We start from the raw sequence: 15,422 nt of genomic DNA, 5'->3' as shown, positions 1-15,422 counted from the left end.
CAAGGATATGCAGCAGGGCTCTTCGAAATTAAATTCATATACATATGCATACATGCATATGTATTTGTATACGTGCGCGTTTTCAGGTCTGTCGACTTTTAATTATAGTATAAACAATACCAGGACGACCCTAACCCTGGACTACAAATCCAGGCATTGTTGGCCAAACATCGGTATTTAATTGGGCTCAGATTCAGTTTACTACCCAATAAACCTAAACCTGTTAGAAAGACATCCTCAGTTCAGTCGAAACTTTTCCAGCTATTTATAAGTATGGCCAAAGGGATCATACAAATTAAAGTGCACATACAACCTACGTGAAAATCTCAAACTAAAGTGAAACTCCATTTATGTGCGGTAATCATTCAAGTGGTCCTTTAGGGAGTGAGTGGGGGTCACTTGACAAACCGCAAACCAAAGTCACACCCGCAACCCCACAGCAGTATTGTAAATTGAAGAGAGAAAGATGCATTGAACACAAACCCGGACTACGCGACGTATGTGTGTAAATATTTATACTTCCAGCATCAATACATACTTCTAAATTGGTGAAGTTATTTTAAAGAAGAACCAATTTACACTATCAGGTCTAACTCGAAGCGAAAACAAACCGCTTACTATGGACTTTTGAACTTATTGTTCCGAGCAGCAGCCTCCAAAAATTTTTAAGATATTTAAGATATTTCTCTCAAAATATCTGTTGTTGCGCACAAATACGAGTACATATGCAACCTTTCTGTTGCTTATATTGCATTGCTTAGTCCTTTTCTTACTTGCAGTCACACCGACACTCTCGAAATTTTTAAACTAAGAAATCGAACAATAAGCCCTAAGTTCAAATCTAACAACGAAAAAATGCCACATATATGTATCTGCGATAGCACTAAGAACACTTTGGAAAATACGCTTTTTTATATACACATACAGATAACTGATCCCACATAATGCACATCAGGTCACACTATATATATATATATATATATATAAATATATTATATAACTACTAAGACAAGTAATGTCTAATAAATTTTGTTCAGATTGCTTGCCTTTAATTTGTTAATTTCAGTTCTCAGAGTGATCATTTTAGTCTCCCCAGAGATGTTTTTCGTATCTGTAAAAAAAGCTAGTCAGCGATAACATTTTCAAATGGATTTGCTCTCACCTGGTCTTTCAAAGTCGCATCTATATGAATGATTGAACTTTTCCTTATTAAGTCAGAAGAACTTTGGCAATTTGTTGTCCCTAAAATACCACTCTGCGCAAAATAATGTTCGGCCCCATCAATTCTGGAATTCATTAATTTGATTTCTTTACTCTGTTCACTTGACGACGTAATTCTGTATTTTCCATCAGGAGAAATATAAGCATCTAAAGCATCAGTTCTTGTCTATGCTTTCCGGAGTATCTACAGAGTATTTCCAACTATTCCTTTCATTATCTATGCACCGTTGTCGTGAAATGAAAACGACTTAAGTGCCTGCGTTAACCTTGTTTCAACTCCTTCTGGACTCGATTGTTCTCCTCAATCGACTGGAGCCTCAATGGCTCTTTCGACCCAAACTATTCCACTTATACAACTTGGGGCTATTATATCCGGAATCAGTTACATCTGGCATTTAAATTGCCACATATGTACATATGTATGTATGTATGTATGTATGTACATGTTGGTCTATGTTGGGCAATCAGATAATACAAGTTGGATTGCGCTTGACTAATCCTGCGATTAATGTTCAGATTGCTTATTCCATCCATCGCTACCGGTTATGGAAAACTGAACCCTCACCTCAGCAGTGATAATATTATTTATTTTTATCCGAAAAATGAATTAGTTTTCTGTAAGATTTCCTAATTCAAGTACTTAATTTTATTTGATTAGCGCTCTGTCAAAAATAGAACAGTCGCAATGCCAAAGCGCTGAGTAGCCGTTATAGAAAACAAAGGCTACTCAACTAAGTATAAAAATGTTTTATTTTGAACGGGTCATTTTTGAGGTACATATTTCGAAATTTTTACAAATTTACGAAGTTACCATAATATATTTAATAGCTGAAATTTATTATGAATCGGAGATAATGACAAAAGAAACCCCCGAAGCATTAAATATTATGAATGAATTTAAAGAATATGTCAAAACTGGATCGTGTGCTTTGAATTTTATCGAATGACTACCATTAAATATTTATAAACACTGTATGTATATTTTAGCAATGGGGCTGAAGCACACCCGAAGCTGGCATACACACAAGCACACTAGCTCCTTATACCTATTCATGCATACATATACATATAACATTCCGGATACCTACTATTGGTCTCTGTAATACGACAGGTGTTGTTAACTTTAGAACAGAGACTAACTAGTTTCTGCATATATCCAGATCTTTCTGTCCCGGCGCAGTCGCACTTCCGCGTTGGACCTCATAGCAACATGGTAACTGAAACTGGGTTTAAACGGAAACGACGCTATATTTGCCAATGACAATCGTCAAAAATTCATGAAAAAATGCATGCACCAACATGTTCTTCTTGACCATTCCATGAACAAAAGTTGCAGCAACATTCAATTTGTATGGAGAAAACAAGCAGCACTATCCCTCAACATGACGCGGATCTGGATATTATAGAATTCGATTCGGCTCCAGTGTAACTCTCGCTACTATGAAACTTCACAGGAATGTTTTCATGAAAGCGACAGCAAAAGCTTCAAAAGAGCTTTTTACAGACGCTTTTATACTGGGTGTATTGTATTTGGGTGTATGAGCATTATTTTGTTTATAATACCCAATGCTCAAAATGAGTATTGGGGTATATTAGATTTGTGGTAAAAGTGGATGTGTGTAACTTTCCAAAAGGAATCGTTTCCGACCCCATAAAGTATATATATTCTTGATCAGCATCAATAGCCGAGTCGATTGAGCCCTGTCTGTATGTCCGTCCCTATCAGCGCCTAGTGCTTAAAGACTATAAGACCTAGAGCAAAGAAATTTTATATCCGGACTTCTGTGTCACTGTTACAAGAATATTTGAAAGCTTTGCCCCGCCCACTTCCGCCTCCACAAAGGGCGAAAATCTGGGGCATCCACAAATCTCAGAAACTATTAAGGCTAGAGCAACCAAATTTGGTATCCGCACTCCTGTTAGATCTCACTATAAAACGTATATCTCAGATTTTCGCCCCACCACCTTCCGCCCCCACAAATGACGAAAATCTGTGGCATCCACAATTTCAAAGATACGAGAAAACCAAAAACGTAGAGAAAATCTACAAATCGCAAAGACTATTAGAGCTAGAGAAACCAAAGTTTGTATTCACACACTGTTAGATTTCACTGTTACAAGTGTACTTCAAAATTTTGCCCCCACAAAGAACCAAAAATCTGTAGCATCCACAATTTTGAAGATACGGAAAATCAAAACGCAGAATCATAGAGAGTGACAATAACTACCAGATGGCCTAATCTTGATCAGATCGGATTATTATTATAGCTAAAAGTAAAAAAACAATTTGCAGTGGCTATGCAGCGCCCGAGGACAAGTTCAGACTGATTGTATGTCCCTCTCGCACACACTCTTTGTCGTGTCGTTCAATGTTAGCGCCTTCTGCCGGAGGAGAGCCATAGACTGAGTATCGGGTATAAATTTAGACTTGCGTTCGCAGCAGACACTCACAACGTTCCTCTTCGTTTTCTATGCTACAGTTAAAATATAAGCCACAGGATAGGATTTGTGGTAAATTTTTGGAATAGAACAGGATGCTTTTCCATTATTTAAATAATTTTCATTGAAATCGAAATTGAAATTGGAATTGTAATTACGGCAAATGCTACGGAAAGATTCATGGTCAGAGTATTTAGAAAGATAGAGATTAAGACGAAAGTAACGCCTAGTCGGACGGGACGAGACAGCAATACTAATGGGACTAATAAGTCAAAATAAAGTCCGTGGAGGGCAAAGATAAGGAATTGGTTTGAACAGACTCGAGATATGACATTTGCTAATGAGGCGCAGGTTAAGCCGTACAGTGGCCGGTAGTGATGGTCTGAAAATTCCTTAGATCATCTATTGATAAAATCAAGGACATCTTTGGTTTGAAAAAGCGAGTATAAACTTAGAACTTTAAATAAATAAAACTTACCTACATACATATGTACATACATACATATCTTAGTCTAATATATTGTTTAATATGTCTTCATAAACAGCAATTTCAACATTAGTAATGACTTCTTCTCAGATTGACATGTCTTATATATACAGTATATATATGTATAGATAGCAGCAGTTAAAGTCCGCACCTTAGAGATCTATGGATCAATTAGATCGGCTAGTCGGCCAATTAACGATCAGCCGGGGATCATTCGACTGCAGCAGCGTCTATATTTTACAATGATATCTTTACGTAATATATTTTGAAAGTATATCTCTCTCCATACATTTTTGGTGGTCCTGAAAATGACCGATTTGTACCGCTAGGTTGAGCGCCTATCTAGGTTTGGGAGGATCCAAGGATCCTAAGTGTACTGGAGTGACTGGAACACCTTGAAAGATACTTAGTCAGTATGGCTCTCCTCCGGCAGATGGCGCTTAAATTGTACGACAAAGAAATTGTGCGAGAGAGACAGAAAATTAGTCTGAATTAGTCTGAACGTGTCGTTGGCCACTGCGTAGCCACTGCAAATTGACTGTTTCGTTTTGGTTGTAATAATTATCCGATCTGATCGGCAATCAGGTAGATATGGTCATTCTCTATGATTGTGCGTTCTTAGTTTTCTCGTATCTTTAATATTGTGGATGCCACAGATTTTCGTCCTTTGGACTGGAAGGGGGCGGGGCGAAATTTGCAAAGAATAATGTTTAAATATTTATTCAGACACATTTTTTTCCGCATACCTAAGGAAATGATAATATAGAATTGAGGAAATTTTTGTCATCTGGTGCCAATACATGGAGAAACTAGTCAATCTCTGTTGTAAAGCTATCACAACGATATTTTTCAATTTAGTTTTATGTACAGAACATTTGCTGTACTTCAATTAATTGTTTATTTGCCAAATTGTTTTTTTTTTGTAAAATTTCAATTGTTTACGCGTAAAAGGGCGAAACAGCCCGTTTGTGGATACATTTTCAATAAAAATGTGTCATGTGAAAGCGCTTCAAGATTAAAGACAAAACTCATAATACACCAAAAAAAAATCTAGAATAGACCATAAGTAAAAGTTACCAGTTACTCATCTGAAACGTAAGGGGGTGTCAAGTTTGTAGGCGCTACCAAAAATTAATGCTTAGGAATATGAAATAATATAAAATAGTTAGTTGCTCTAATACAGTTCCTTTATCTGACTTTGTTTAGGGTAAATCGCAATATATTTTTCAGACCTACTTTCTGCCACTTTGGTATCCATTCTCGGAGAAAGCCTGCTTTTCAATTGCTTCCAAAGTTGTTTGTGATCGTAGAGTAAATTTAAACGTAGTATTTTAGCGTGCTATGAAGAAGAGATAATCCCCATAAATAAAAGTCATCCTAATTTATCATATACAAATATTTAAATATTAAGGAACGTTTTTCAGCCCGAGAATAATGATATGATATAAAGTTACATTGCATTACATACATATGTATGTATGTATTCTACTTTTAGTAGAATTCTATTCTAGTAAACTAAACTAAACTAAACTAGTATTCTAGTTTTAACGGGGCCTTCTGAGCTCCTTGGAGGTGTTTACCAGAGCTGAAAATACCGTCGCGCTAAGATATGTATCTTTTCCTAGACCGGTAGATAGTCGGGCCGTTGCAGATGAGAATGCAGTTTCCTGCTGCTAGTTCTAAAGGTAATGGCAACTTATAAATATGGTTTCTATAGCTATAGTTATTTCGGATAAATTAGCGACATTTTGGCCTTTAAATTAATCGGCATACTCTTTCAGTACCTGTTATAAAAATAATCGACCACAAGCAACAAGTGCAAATTGTAAATTTTGATTTTAAAATCGTAAAGCGGTTGTGAAGTGTAATTAGAAAGATAAAAGTTACAGTGATTTATTAATTTGGATGCAATTTGTGCGTGCACAAATTGTGCATTTTCAGCGATTAGGCCGCTTCACAGAAACGGACCATAGGGAAAATATGAATTTTTCAAAGTTTTTCCAGTTAGCAAGTATGCAGTTCGGAAGAAAATCTTAATCATGCCGGAAACAAGTCAGACTGTGGGTTAAGACCAGACTCCCGATTCGAACGTCCCTTAGTTCAACAACTTAGACTTAGACTATTTTCTAATTTTCCCGTTCGGAAAAAAAGCTTCATTAGTTCTGGCAGAATTAAATCAAAGTGTGGAATCTGTGGAAAAAAAATGCAAAGCCTTAAATAAGACATATATTTCTAAAAAAAAAAAAAGAAATTAAGAATTTGCATGTAAAATAAAACTTTTCTAAATGAAAAGTATGTACAAAAAAATATTTTAAATAATCAATAAGGAGACAGTATTTCCGTTAAGGAAAAACAATTTCAATTCAATTTTGTTAACAAAAAAGTAACATTACGCCCATGCCAGTGGTCTGGCAGTTAAGTGTTGCACTAAGGCCGGCTTAAATGTCCGTGCTATAGTTTGCGATCAGCAAAAGAGTAAAAACAAAGTCTCTTGAAAAATTAGACAGTGATTACTCCATCCGCCAATACCTCAAATCGTATGCGATTACGTGCATCTGTTTAAGAGTGTTAGAAATAACTTCTTGAATCATGATATAATTACACCAGTCGATAAAGCGACATGGAAAATAATTGAAAAGTTTTATGAAGTCGATTCATCGAACTTTTTTGGTTCGGCACCAAAATTAAAGGAAAACCGCTTAGATGAAATTGTGTATTATTTAGGAAAGATTAAATTCGGTCCTCATAATATTACCCATGCTCAAAAAATGTTGCAAGCATTATATGGAATGTTTTGAAGTTTCTAGTCCATGCCCTTCTCATAGGCACGAAATCCTAGAACACTTGATAAAGGAGTTTTTTTCTAATAACTGTCAGTGGCAAATGACTAATTGGATACCGGAAAAAATATTCAAATAGACTTAAAGCGGAGAGAAATAAAAGAATAAAAAAAAAGGAAATGGATGAAGGAAGGGCAATAATATGCCGAAAAGAAAAGCCCTTTTGCCATTCCATCAAGATAAAGGGCATAATCGTTTATTATCTATCTCTAAATAGAAATATTTAAAAAATACTGAAAATCACACAGCCTTCTTAAATTTAAAACAATATTCTGCAATGACTGCAGTAATGTACTCTATACGATTTACCATCTTTTGATTTATTGAAAAAGAAAAGATCGCTGATGAGGAAGAGTTTCTTCCGAAACAGTCTAAATATGCACATTATTTGAAATATTTATACTGGCAGCTATTGTCATTTTGAAATAAAATCAGACTCAAAGCTCAATTTCATAATTAAGTTACTTGTACCTTTTGTTGAACTTTTTCGGTCAAACCTTGTTTTAGACACAATCCAATAGCAAGGAGTTAATAAAATTATCACAATTTGTAGAAAATTGAATCATCAATGAGATAAAACTATTTGGGCAGGGCTGAGGGTCTGATATATATATATATATATATATATATATATGATATATATACAAGAAACTAGTCAAATGCAATCTAAGACAAGATCTTTATTAATTACGTTTAAGAGCAGCCTGAAAAATAGGGTATACAAAGACCTATACACGCATCAAGTCTTCAAATACCAGCAACATTGCGACTGTTTGTTTTTGTTGAACTATTTTATTTATGCCTTGTTTTACGCAAAGTACAAAAAAAGCAACAATAAAACATTGTTGCATAAATCGTATCAAATTATGTGGGCATGGCTGAATGTTTTATCTAGCTAATAATATTCCACGGAATATCAAAATAGTAACAAAAAACGAGGAATATGTGAAATAGATCTTGAATTCGTCAGTATATTTACGTTCTATTTTGAAAATGAGACGGTATATTTTGGTATATTTCTGAGGGTCGGACGGTATGTTTAAACGATAAATCCGCGGTTGATTCCAACAACAAACATTTAGGCAAAAACAAATTTTCCAATCAGAAACTAATACAAATTCTTTGATCAGCAAATATGGCTCTGCGACGTTGTCACCTAAATCTTGACTTGAGACGGTATATTTTGGTATATTTCTGAGGGTCAGACGGTATATTTTATTGGAATATCCGCGATCAGTCACAGTCACAGTCACAGTCTCCGCGAGTCGTGGAGAAAACATTGAAAAAGAAATACTTTTACACGATAATAATAAGCAGAACAGAATTGTGACCACGTTTAAAACGATTCCATATATTACATATTAATAAACATTGGAAGATTACAATTACCAAATACATATACTCTCCGACGTGCTCCGCCGATCTGTATCTGTAGTGTTTTTGGGATTACTATGCGTTTCTTGGCGGAAAATACTCGAAAGAAGATTCACAGCCGTCGGGAAAATAAGAAAAGCTCATTGCAAGCAATATTAAGTGAAACAACCAAAATATGTGCACAACTTTAGTCCATGTATTTATCCAATACATTCTACAATTCCCAGTGTTCGAAATAGATTTCGCATGCGCATCTGTATGTTTATAAATACACACAATTAGTTAACATATGTACGTATGTAGCTACATTTAAATGTTTGTTATCTCAAAGTACACTCTTATTATTATACATATATATAATTTATATATATACATATATATATCATAATACATACATACATATATCATTTATTTTGCTCTGATTGAAAGTTGGGTTGGCTGTTGGGTACATAGCATTTTGCACACCGGCTGTCAGCAAGCGCAGTGGCGGTGAGGAACTGTTCACGGACCAACAAGCCAGAGGTCCTAAGCTCGAAGCCTGTCATGTTTCTTTTTTTCGTTATATATTATATGCATACATATATGTAACGAGATGAAACAATATGGTAGTAGGTAGTAGCAGTATGTACATAATTAGATTAAAATATGTGGCGTGGCGTGGCGTCTAGTAATTATATCGGATCTAAGATATAATTATTTATCTATTATTATATCCATATGAAGCCTTTTCACTGATGCCATACTCATTACAGGAGGAGAAAAGTGCATTTACAGGATAGCCCCTGGTGAGTTAGCATGGCCTGTTTTTATATTATTATTTGTTCTTCTTTATTAATGTATCGGTAAGAACATTAACAGAAAACTAGAATAACTGATTGAAAATTGAACTGATTTTTTTGGTTATTTGGGGTTTTTTTTTGACCTGTCATCCTCAAGTGGAAAATGGAATATGCAGTGCCAACACTGCACTTTCAGCTTCAGATGAACCGAAGTTCAAGAGCACAAAAATTTAATATGTTTATAAATGGTTTAATTGAATACAATAGAGTGATCAAGAGCTGAGAGTGAGATTCATATGAATCGTTTATGCACAGAACAACAGACATACATATGTATATATAAATTTTGTTATATATGCATATATAAATATGTACATATGTGCATAAAATACAAATGAATGTATCAAGTATGCATGTACATATGTACCGCTATTAGGGTGGTACTCTTTATGTCGATTATTCTTTGTAGATTTATTGTTCTAATGGCAACTACATGGTCCTGACTATATTATTCGGAAATATTTTCTTCTCTGATCTGGGAAACTCCAACTATATTTGCCTATACAGAATACTATTAGGGAAAAAAAATATTATTACTATCTGAAAAGTTCATACATAGCATATTGGCTCAATCAATTAGTTTTACAATCGTTGTACATAAAAAAAGTTTATATTTAAAATTTGTAGACTCCTAATTAAAAATTAAAAAATAAAATGGTTAACGGCTTATGGTTGATCATATACTTAGTGTGTAGTGCATTTGTTTAGAATCGTGCAATATGAATCAATAAATAAACGGCCACTAGCTAAACACGATTTAATCAATTTTCACTTGTAAAAACGAGTAGAAAATTATGATTTTTCTGCGAAAAATTTAAACTTTTAACTGCAAAGCCTCAGCAAAATTTTATTGGACTGATTGATAGGCCTCAATTTATATATCGTTCTGTAGAATCAAAGCATAAGCACACAAGTAATGGCGTTCTATATTAAGACATGGTTTTTCGAGGATCATAAAAAACATAAAACAAGAAGAAAGTTCGAATCTTTGATATAAAATTTGTATCAAGTATAAAGTTGTATTCAACAAAATTACAAGCACCTTTTTCGTTTCTGTTACGCACCTTATGACTTTGAGACGATTTTGCAACGCATAGAAGAAGGAGAAAAGTCTATTTTTTTCAATCAAATTTTCAAATTTATGTGTGATTTTACATAACGCAATACAATTTGATAGTGACGGCGCACAGAAGCACAGATGAACTGGTTTTTATATATTAAATTCAATTACAATCCGGTAGATTTGACTAGAGTTTTATCTTGTGTCGAACCAGCTTACTCAGTCTTAAACATTTTTAACATTTTTGTCCTATAAGGACAGCCCCAAAAACTTTACGATCATAATAATATAATGCTTAATCTTTCGTTTTTTTTTTTCAGCATTCGAACCGACAACTGTTTACTAAAAATCATGCTGGCCAATGGGTACCGCATTGGGAAAGAACACAGGACTGAAAGTCAATATTATGTGAACCCTAGTGTTAAAAAGATTATTGAAAATGCTAATATTGCAGTCTTGCATGAACAGTCGGATTCCAGTAGCATAGTTTTTTGCAGCTGCAAATCGATTACGAGTATTAAAAAACGACAGATTATAGGTGGACATTCAAGATGCCCTTTTGTCATGTACCGATGTGTGGCACTAGCTGTGCTATCCATGCTTTTAATCCTGGCAACTGCACACAGTGCTAGTAGTGAGCAAGAGCTATTAGAACGCTCAAACAATTCATCAAGTGCCAGTGCTAGACCGGAAATCATTTTATTGAGTAACAGAACAAATACTCAATCAAACACACTTTCAAGCGACAATGCATCATCCACAACAAAACAAATAAAGCCAGAGGATCATCATCAAGAGGATTCGGATCCGCCTTCAAACCCAGTAAAAGTACAAACCAAACGGAATACTAAAGGTTCAACTCTGCCAACAACATCTAGATCGGGGCCCTTCTCGAGTGTTCAAGGAGTATCTATGAATCGAAATTTAATCAACATTGATAGTATTTTACAGCGCCAATTGCGCGAAAAAGCCAAGCAGGATAGCTTGGAGTCGATTAAGATGCACATACTCATGCGGTTAAATCTAAAAAAACTACCAAATATAACCAAACCTATCTCAGTACCACAAAATATATTAGAGGATTTTTATAAAGGTTATAATGCATCTGTAACAAATACAATATGGCGACGTAGGGAATCCACAGGAGAATCGCTATCAGAATCACCAAGTGTCCCTAAAAAACACGAGCAAAATACCAATACAAGCAGCGATTTAGTGGCTGGTGAATCCGACATGAGCTTATCTTCTCAAATGCAAGGGGACGATGCTAATGCTTTAAATGAGTTTAAATTGATTTACAACACTGAAATAGGAATCCACGAATATCAAAACATAAAACAAAATTTCTTTATGGATAATGATGATGAATACGAGAGTATTCTTTCACACATAAGCAGCATTTACGTGTTTCCTGAGCGTAAGTACAAAATGTACTTCTATTAATGCTAAAAAAAACCTTCTGGAGCAGCCCAATTAGCAATGCCGATAGATCCCTGCCCGTCCATCTTGATGACCGCCTGGATCTCAGAGTTTGCACCCTGGTGGAGTAAGCGAAAGAGAGAGAGATATGGCGGATATATCATTAGGCGGATAGAGAATAAGCGAAGTGCAAGAATTAACATAAGAACGCTAGTTATGCGGTCGCGCTCCCCCTCGTTTTCTCTATGTTTTCCCGATCTCTCATGACAAGTGCAAGCAAAATTGAGAGAGATGCGCGGTCTGTTTTGTCCATGGTTTCGTATAAAGAAATTCGTTTTTGTAACCCAATTTAAATTGAATTTCATCCACTTTCTACTGGAAACTTTTTACAGGCAGAGATCTCTCTCTAGAATTTATTCTTTACTACTTATTTTAGTCACTTTCCGTTACTGAAATAATATATGACACGTAAAATTCATTTTCAAAAGTAATAAAACAGAATGATCTGCAAAGTCTGAAAAAAAAGAAAAAGAAAAAATAATTCTAAGATTATATAACTCTATTTTATACAATCTTCCATTCCAATTCAATTATACGTGAATTTAAATTTCGTCCATTTAGAGCTTCAACCACATGTTCGACACAACCGTAAGACAGACGTTCTTCGGTTTAAATTCGACAATAGTTACTCGGACATATCGTACGCTACACTGCATTTATATCTGCGTGGTTGGGACTGGATAAGCACCCATCAGCCGGAGCTCATTGAGGAGATTGAAAATCAACAAAGTAAAGATATTGTTGTAGCTATTCATCGGGCAGTGCGGCGTGCAAATAATACAAGCTTTACTCACAAGGCCAAAATGTTTGAATTTCGCCAAAAAATTCCATCGGGACAAGGACAGTGGGTCAACGTTGACCTGAAACCTGTATTCGGAGATCGCGGGTCGAATAAATCTCATGAAATTCTTATAAAAGGAGTAGAATCCTGGATGAAGCCTTTAGTTGTGACCACTGATAATACATCGAATAATCCATTAGTATGCGTCTTCCACACATCGCAATTCTTTCATCGTAATTTGTAAATTTATTGCATTTTTTTCAGACGGTTCACATAGAAATTGGATCACAAAAAAAGCATCGACGGAAACGAAGCGTTTATATGGACTGTACTGAAAGTGATCACGATATGCGATGCTGTCGATATCCTCTCAAGGTGAACTTCACAAGTTTTGGATGGCATTTCGTTGTTGCACCTACGTCATTTGATGCATACTTTTGCAGTGGCGACTGCAGAGTTGGATACCTTGAGCAGTATCCCCACACTCATCTAGCCGCCTTAACGACGTCAGCCACGCCGTGCTGTTCGCCAACAAAAATGAGTTCCTTAAGCTTGTTATATTTTGACGATAACCACAACCTGGTTTTAAGTGTTATACCAAATATGTCTGTAGAGGGATGCAGCTGTTCCTAGCCATCAAGTCGAACTTTTATCTCGATTTTTATACCAATCACCTAGAATAAAAAATATAATTTTATGTACATATTTGCAATTTATTCAATTTATTACGTGGAAAAAGTTTAAAAGGAAAAAGTCTAATTACGCGACATTTTCTGCCGGCTTTCCAATGCAAAAGTTCTCTGGAAAATTGGGTAAATATCGTATATGTAATTATTAAACTTCGAATAAGGATGATTAGGCTTTAACTTTTCTTTAAATATATTTACAGGCTACAATACTCTAATTTACTTGATGAGCAAGCTGAAATTTGAAGTAATGTTTCTTGATGTTTCGCTATAACATCCGTCTACACCCACACATATGTATATGCTACTGGTTAATGATCCAGAAAGGAAATTATATATGTACAAGTTTATAAGAAAATGAGGGATGTGGTGGGTGCCATCTTTCCCACAATGTCGTCGACCACCAGATTCCACACTAGGGGCGACAGGACTCCACCCTGGGATGTGCCTCTGTGTGCCTCTTTTACCATGAAAGCGGTGCCCCACTCTGATTGCACCCGTCTGCAACCTTGGAGGTTCCTTAGCCACAGGTTGATTGCTGGGTGTGTATTAGTCGCTACCAGGCGATTTGCTATTGCGTTCGTAGCCACGTAGTTAAATGCTCCGGAGATGTCAACAAATACTCCCAGTGCATACTTTTTATTGTGAAAGGCGTAGTAGCTACCGAGTGTAGTGCAGTCTCCGCCGATTTCCCTTTGGTATAGGCATGCTGGTTGGTTGATATCAGTCCTCATTCCTGATGTGGAAATCCAGCAGCTTTTCTAGTGTTTTTAGTATAAAAGAGGTGAGGCTTATCGGTCTGTAATCCTTGGGACTCACAAGGCTGCCCTTCTTTGGTCAGGCTACCAATGTTGAGGATCCTACAATCTGCCGTTGGCACGTCCGCGTTTTGCAGCGCTCAGTCCCCCTGGATTGTGATGGGAATGAGTACCTTCGCCTTAGGTTTGAACGGGATAAGCTCCCGGTCCACGACCTCCAGCTTGGCCCCCTATCACATCGCCTCCAGTTGGCAGACTGTGCGCGTCAGCCTTAGGGTTGGGTCGACATTGCACTTTAAGATTTTAACCCATTAAGCCACCCGGCACCATCAAAAGTGGGAATTGGGTCCTCCGGATCTTCTTCCATGCAAACAGTGCGTCGACAAGATGCGCATGCACCAGCTGCAGTCTATAACTGCCACGATCAAATGTCGTTTGGTCACGTCACTGACCTGGCCGGAACCAGGCCAGGCACCTCTATCCATTTTCCTGGTTCGGTTCCCCCGGATCGGGAAGACGCCGCACCATTGCCTTAGCTAGACACTCCATTACCCCGGACAGAGCAAGCGACAGTGCATTACCTTTGCCCGGGGTAATGCAGTGTACATTGCCCAGCCGGCACCCTCGTGGAGGGTACAGCTAGAGGATTTTCGTCAGCCCAGAAAAATAATAGAACTCGTCCACATTTCTGGATCAGTTTCCATACATTCAGATAGGGAAAGGAAAAATATGAAACTTTAACCATTTTAGGAAGGACCAGTTAAAAATAGGACCTGTCAAATTTGAGGCTTTAAGTGGTCGAAAAAGTTAAGCCCTTTTACTCGATACCCAGTCAGTATGTCTCCCCTCCGCCAGAGAGCGCACACTGCACCAGGAAGAGTGTTTGAATGAGAGGTAAGGCGGGTGAGGCGTTGCGTAGCCATCTGATCCATTTTCGACAATCTGGTCATTCTCTATGATTCTGAGCTTTAAAATTGTTCGTATCTTTAAAATTGTGGATGCCACAGATTCGCGGAAAGGGACAAAACTTTGAATTACACTTTTAACAGTGTGATATAACAGGAGTCGGGATAGAAAATTTAGTTGCTCTAGCTCTTATAGTCTCTAAAAACTAGGCGACAAACACGACGTAGGAACAGAGTGGCAGACAGGCACGGCTGATCAAGAATATATATACTTTATGGGGTCGGAAACGCTTCTGGGCGTTACACACGTCGACTTAACCCACAAATCTAATATACCCCCATACTCTTTTGTGATGTCTAAAATTTAATTTTGAAGATCATGCGCTAAGCCATATGTAATCATTTTGTATCTGCTGTCAGGTCGTGGACATCTTATATTTACATGGAACCAATCATTTAGTCTGTTTAATTAATTCAAGTCATTATTTGTTTCATAAATGACCCAAAAATGAGTATTTGAGCAATATTTGAGCCCCAATATTCTCCGAGCAGA

The 15,422-nt window shown here is 36.6% G+C and overlaps 1 protein-coding gene across 4 annotated transcripts; it reads left to right on the top strand.

The window, feature by feature from the left end:
• Positions 1–8,236: 8,236 nt before the first annotated feature.
• LOC108164494 (growth/differentiation factor 2) lies at positions 8,237–13,223 on the top strand. 4 transcript variants are annotated; one of them, XM_017300258.2, is made up of 5 exons: positions 8,237–8,652; positions 9,114–9,146; positions 10,581–11,677; positions 12,301–12,719; positions 12,785–13,223. In XM_017300258.2, coding segments are annotated over exons 1-5 (1,920 nt in total). In that variant the 5' UTR covers positions 8,237–8,650; the 3' UTR covers positions 13,154–13,223. The 4 variants fall into 4 exon arrangements, with proteins under 4 accessions (XP_017155747.1, XP_017155748.1, XP_017155749.1 ...); XM_017300259.2 differs by having other exon boundaries at positions 8,238–8,617; XM_033394363.1 differs by lacking the exon at positions 8,237–8,652 and adding an exon at positions 8,939–8,973.
• The last annotated feature ends 2,199 nt before the right edge of the window (positions 13,224–15,422 follow it).

Source organism: Drosophila miranda, chromosome 5 (assembly GCF_003369915.1).
Source record: "Drosophila miranda strain MSH22 chromosome 5, D.miranda_PacBio2.1, whole genome shotgun sequence".
NCBI classification, from domain to species: domain Eukaryota; kingdom Metazoa; phylum Arthropoda; class Insecta; order Diptera; family Drosophilidae; genus Drosophila; species Drosophila miranda.
The sequence above is the reverse complement of the archived record's forward strand: the minus strand, read 5'-3'. Positions and strand labels throughout refer to the sequence as shown.

Bases quoted from the DNA above. Each gene is read 5' to 3' on its own strand.
- LOC108164494 (XM_033394363.1), top strand. From the start codon at position 8,954: ATGAAACAATATGGTAGTAG. The intron at 11,678-12,300 runs GTAAGTACAAAA...TCGTCCATTTAG, and splicing joins CATTTACGTGTTTCCTGAGC to AGCTTCAACCACATGTTCGA. The intron at 12,720-12,784 runs GTATGCGTCTTC...CATTTTTTTCAG, and splicing joins ATACATCGAATAATCCATTA to ACGGTTCACATAGAAATTGG.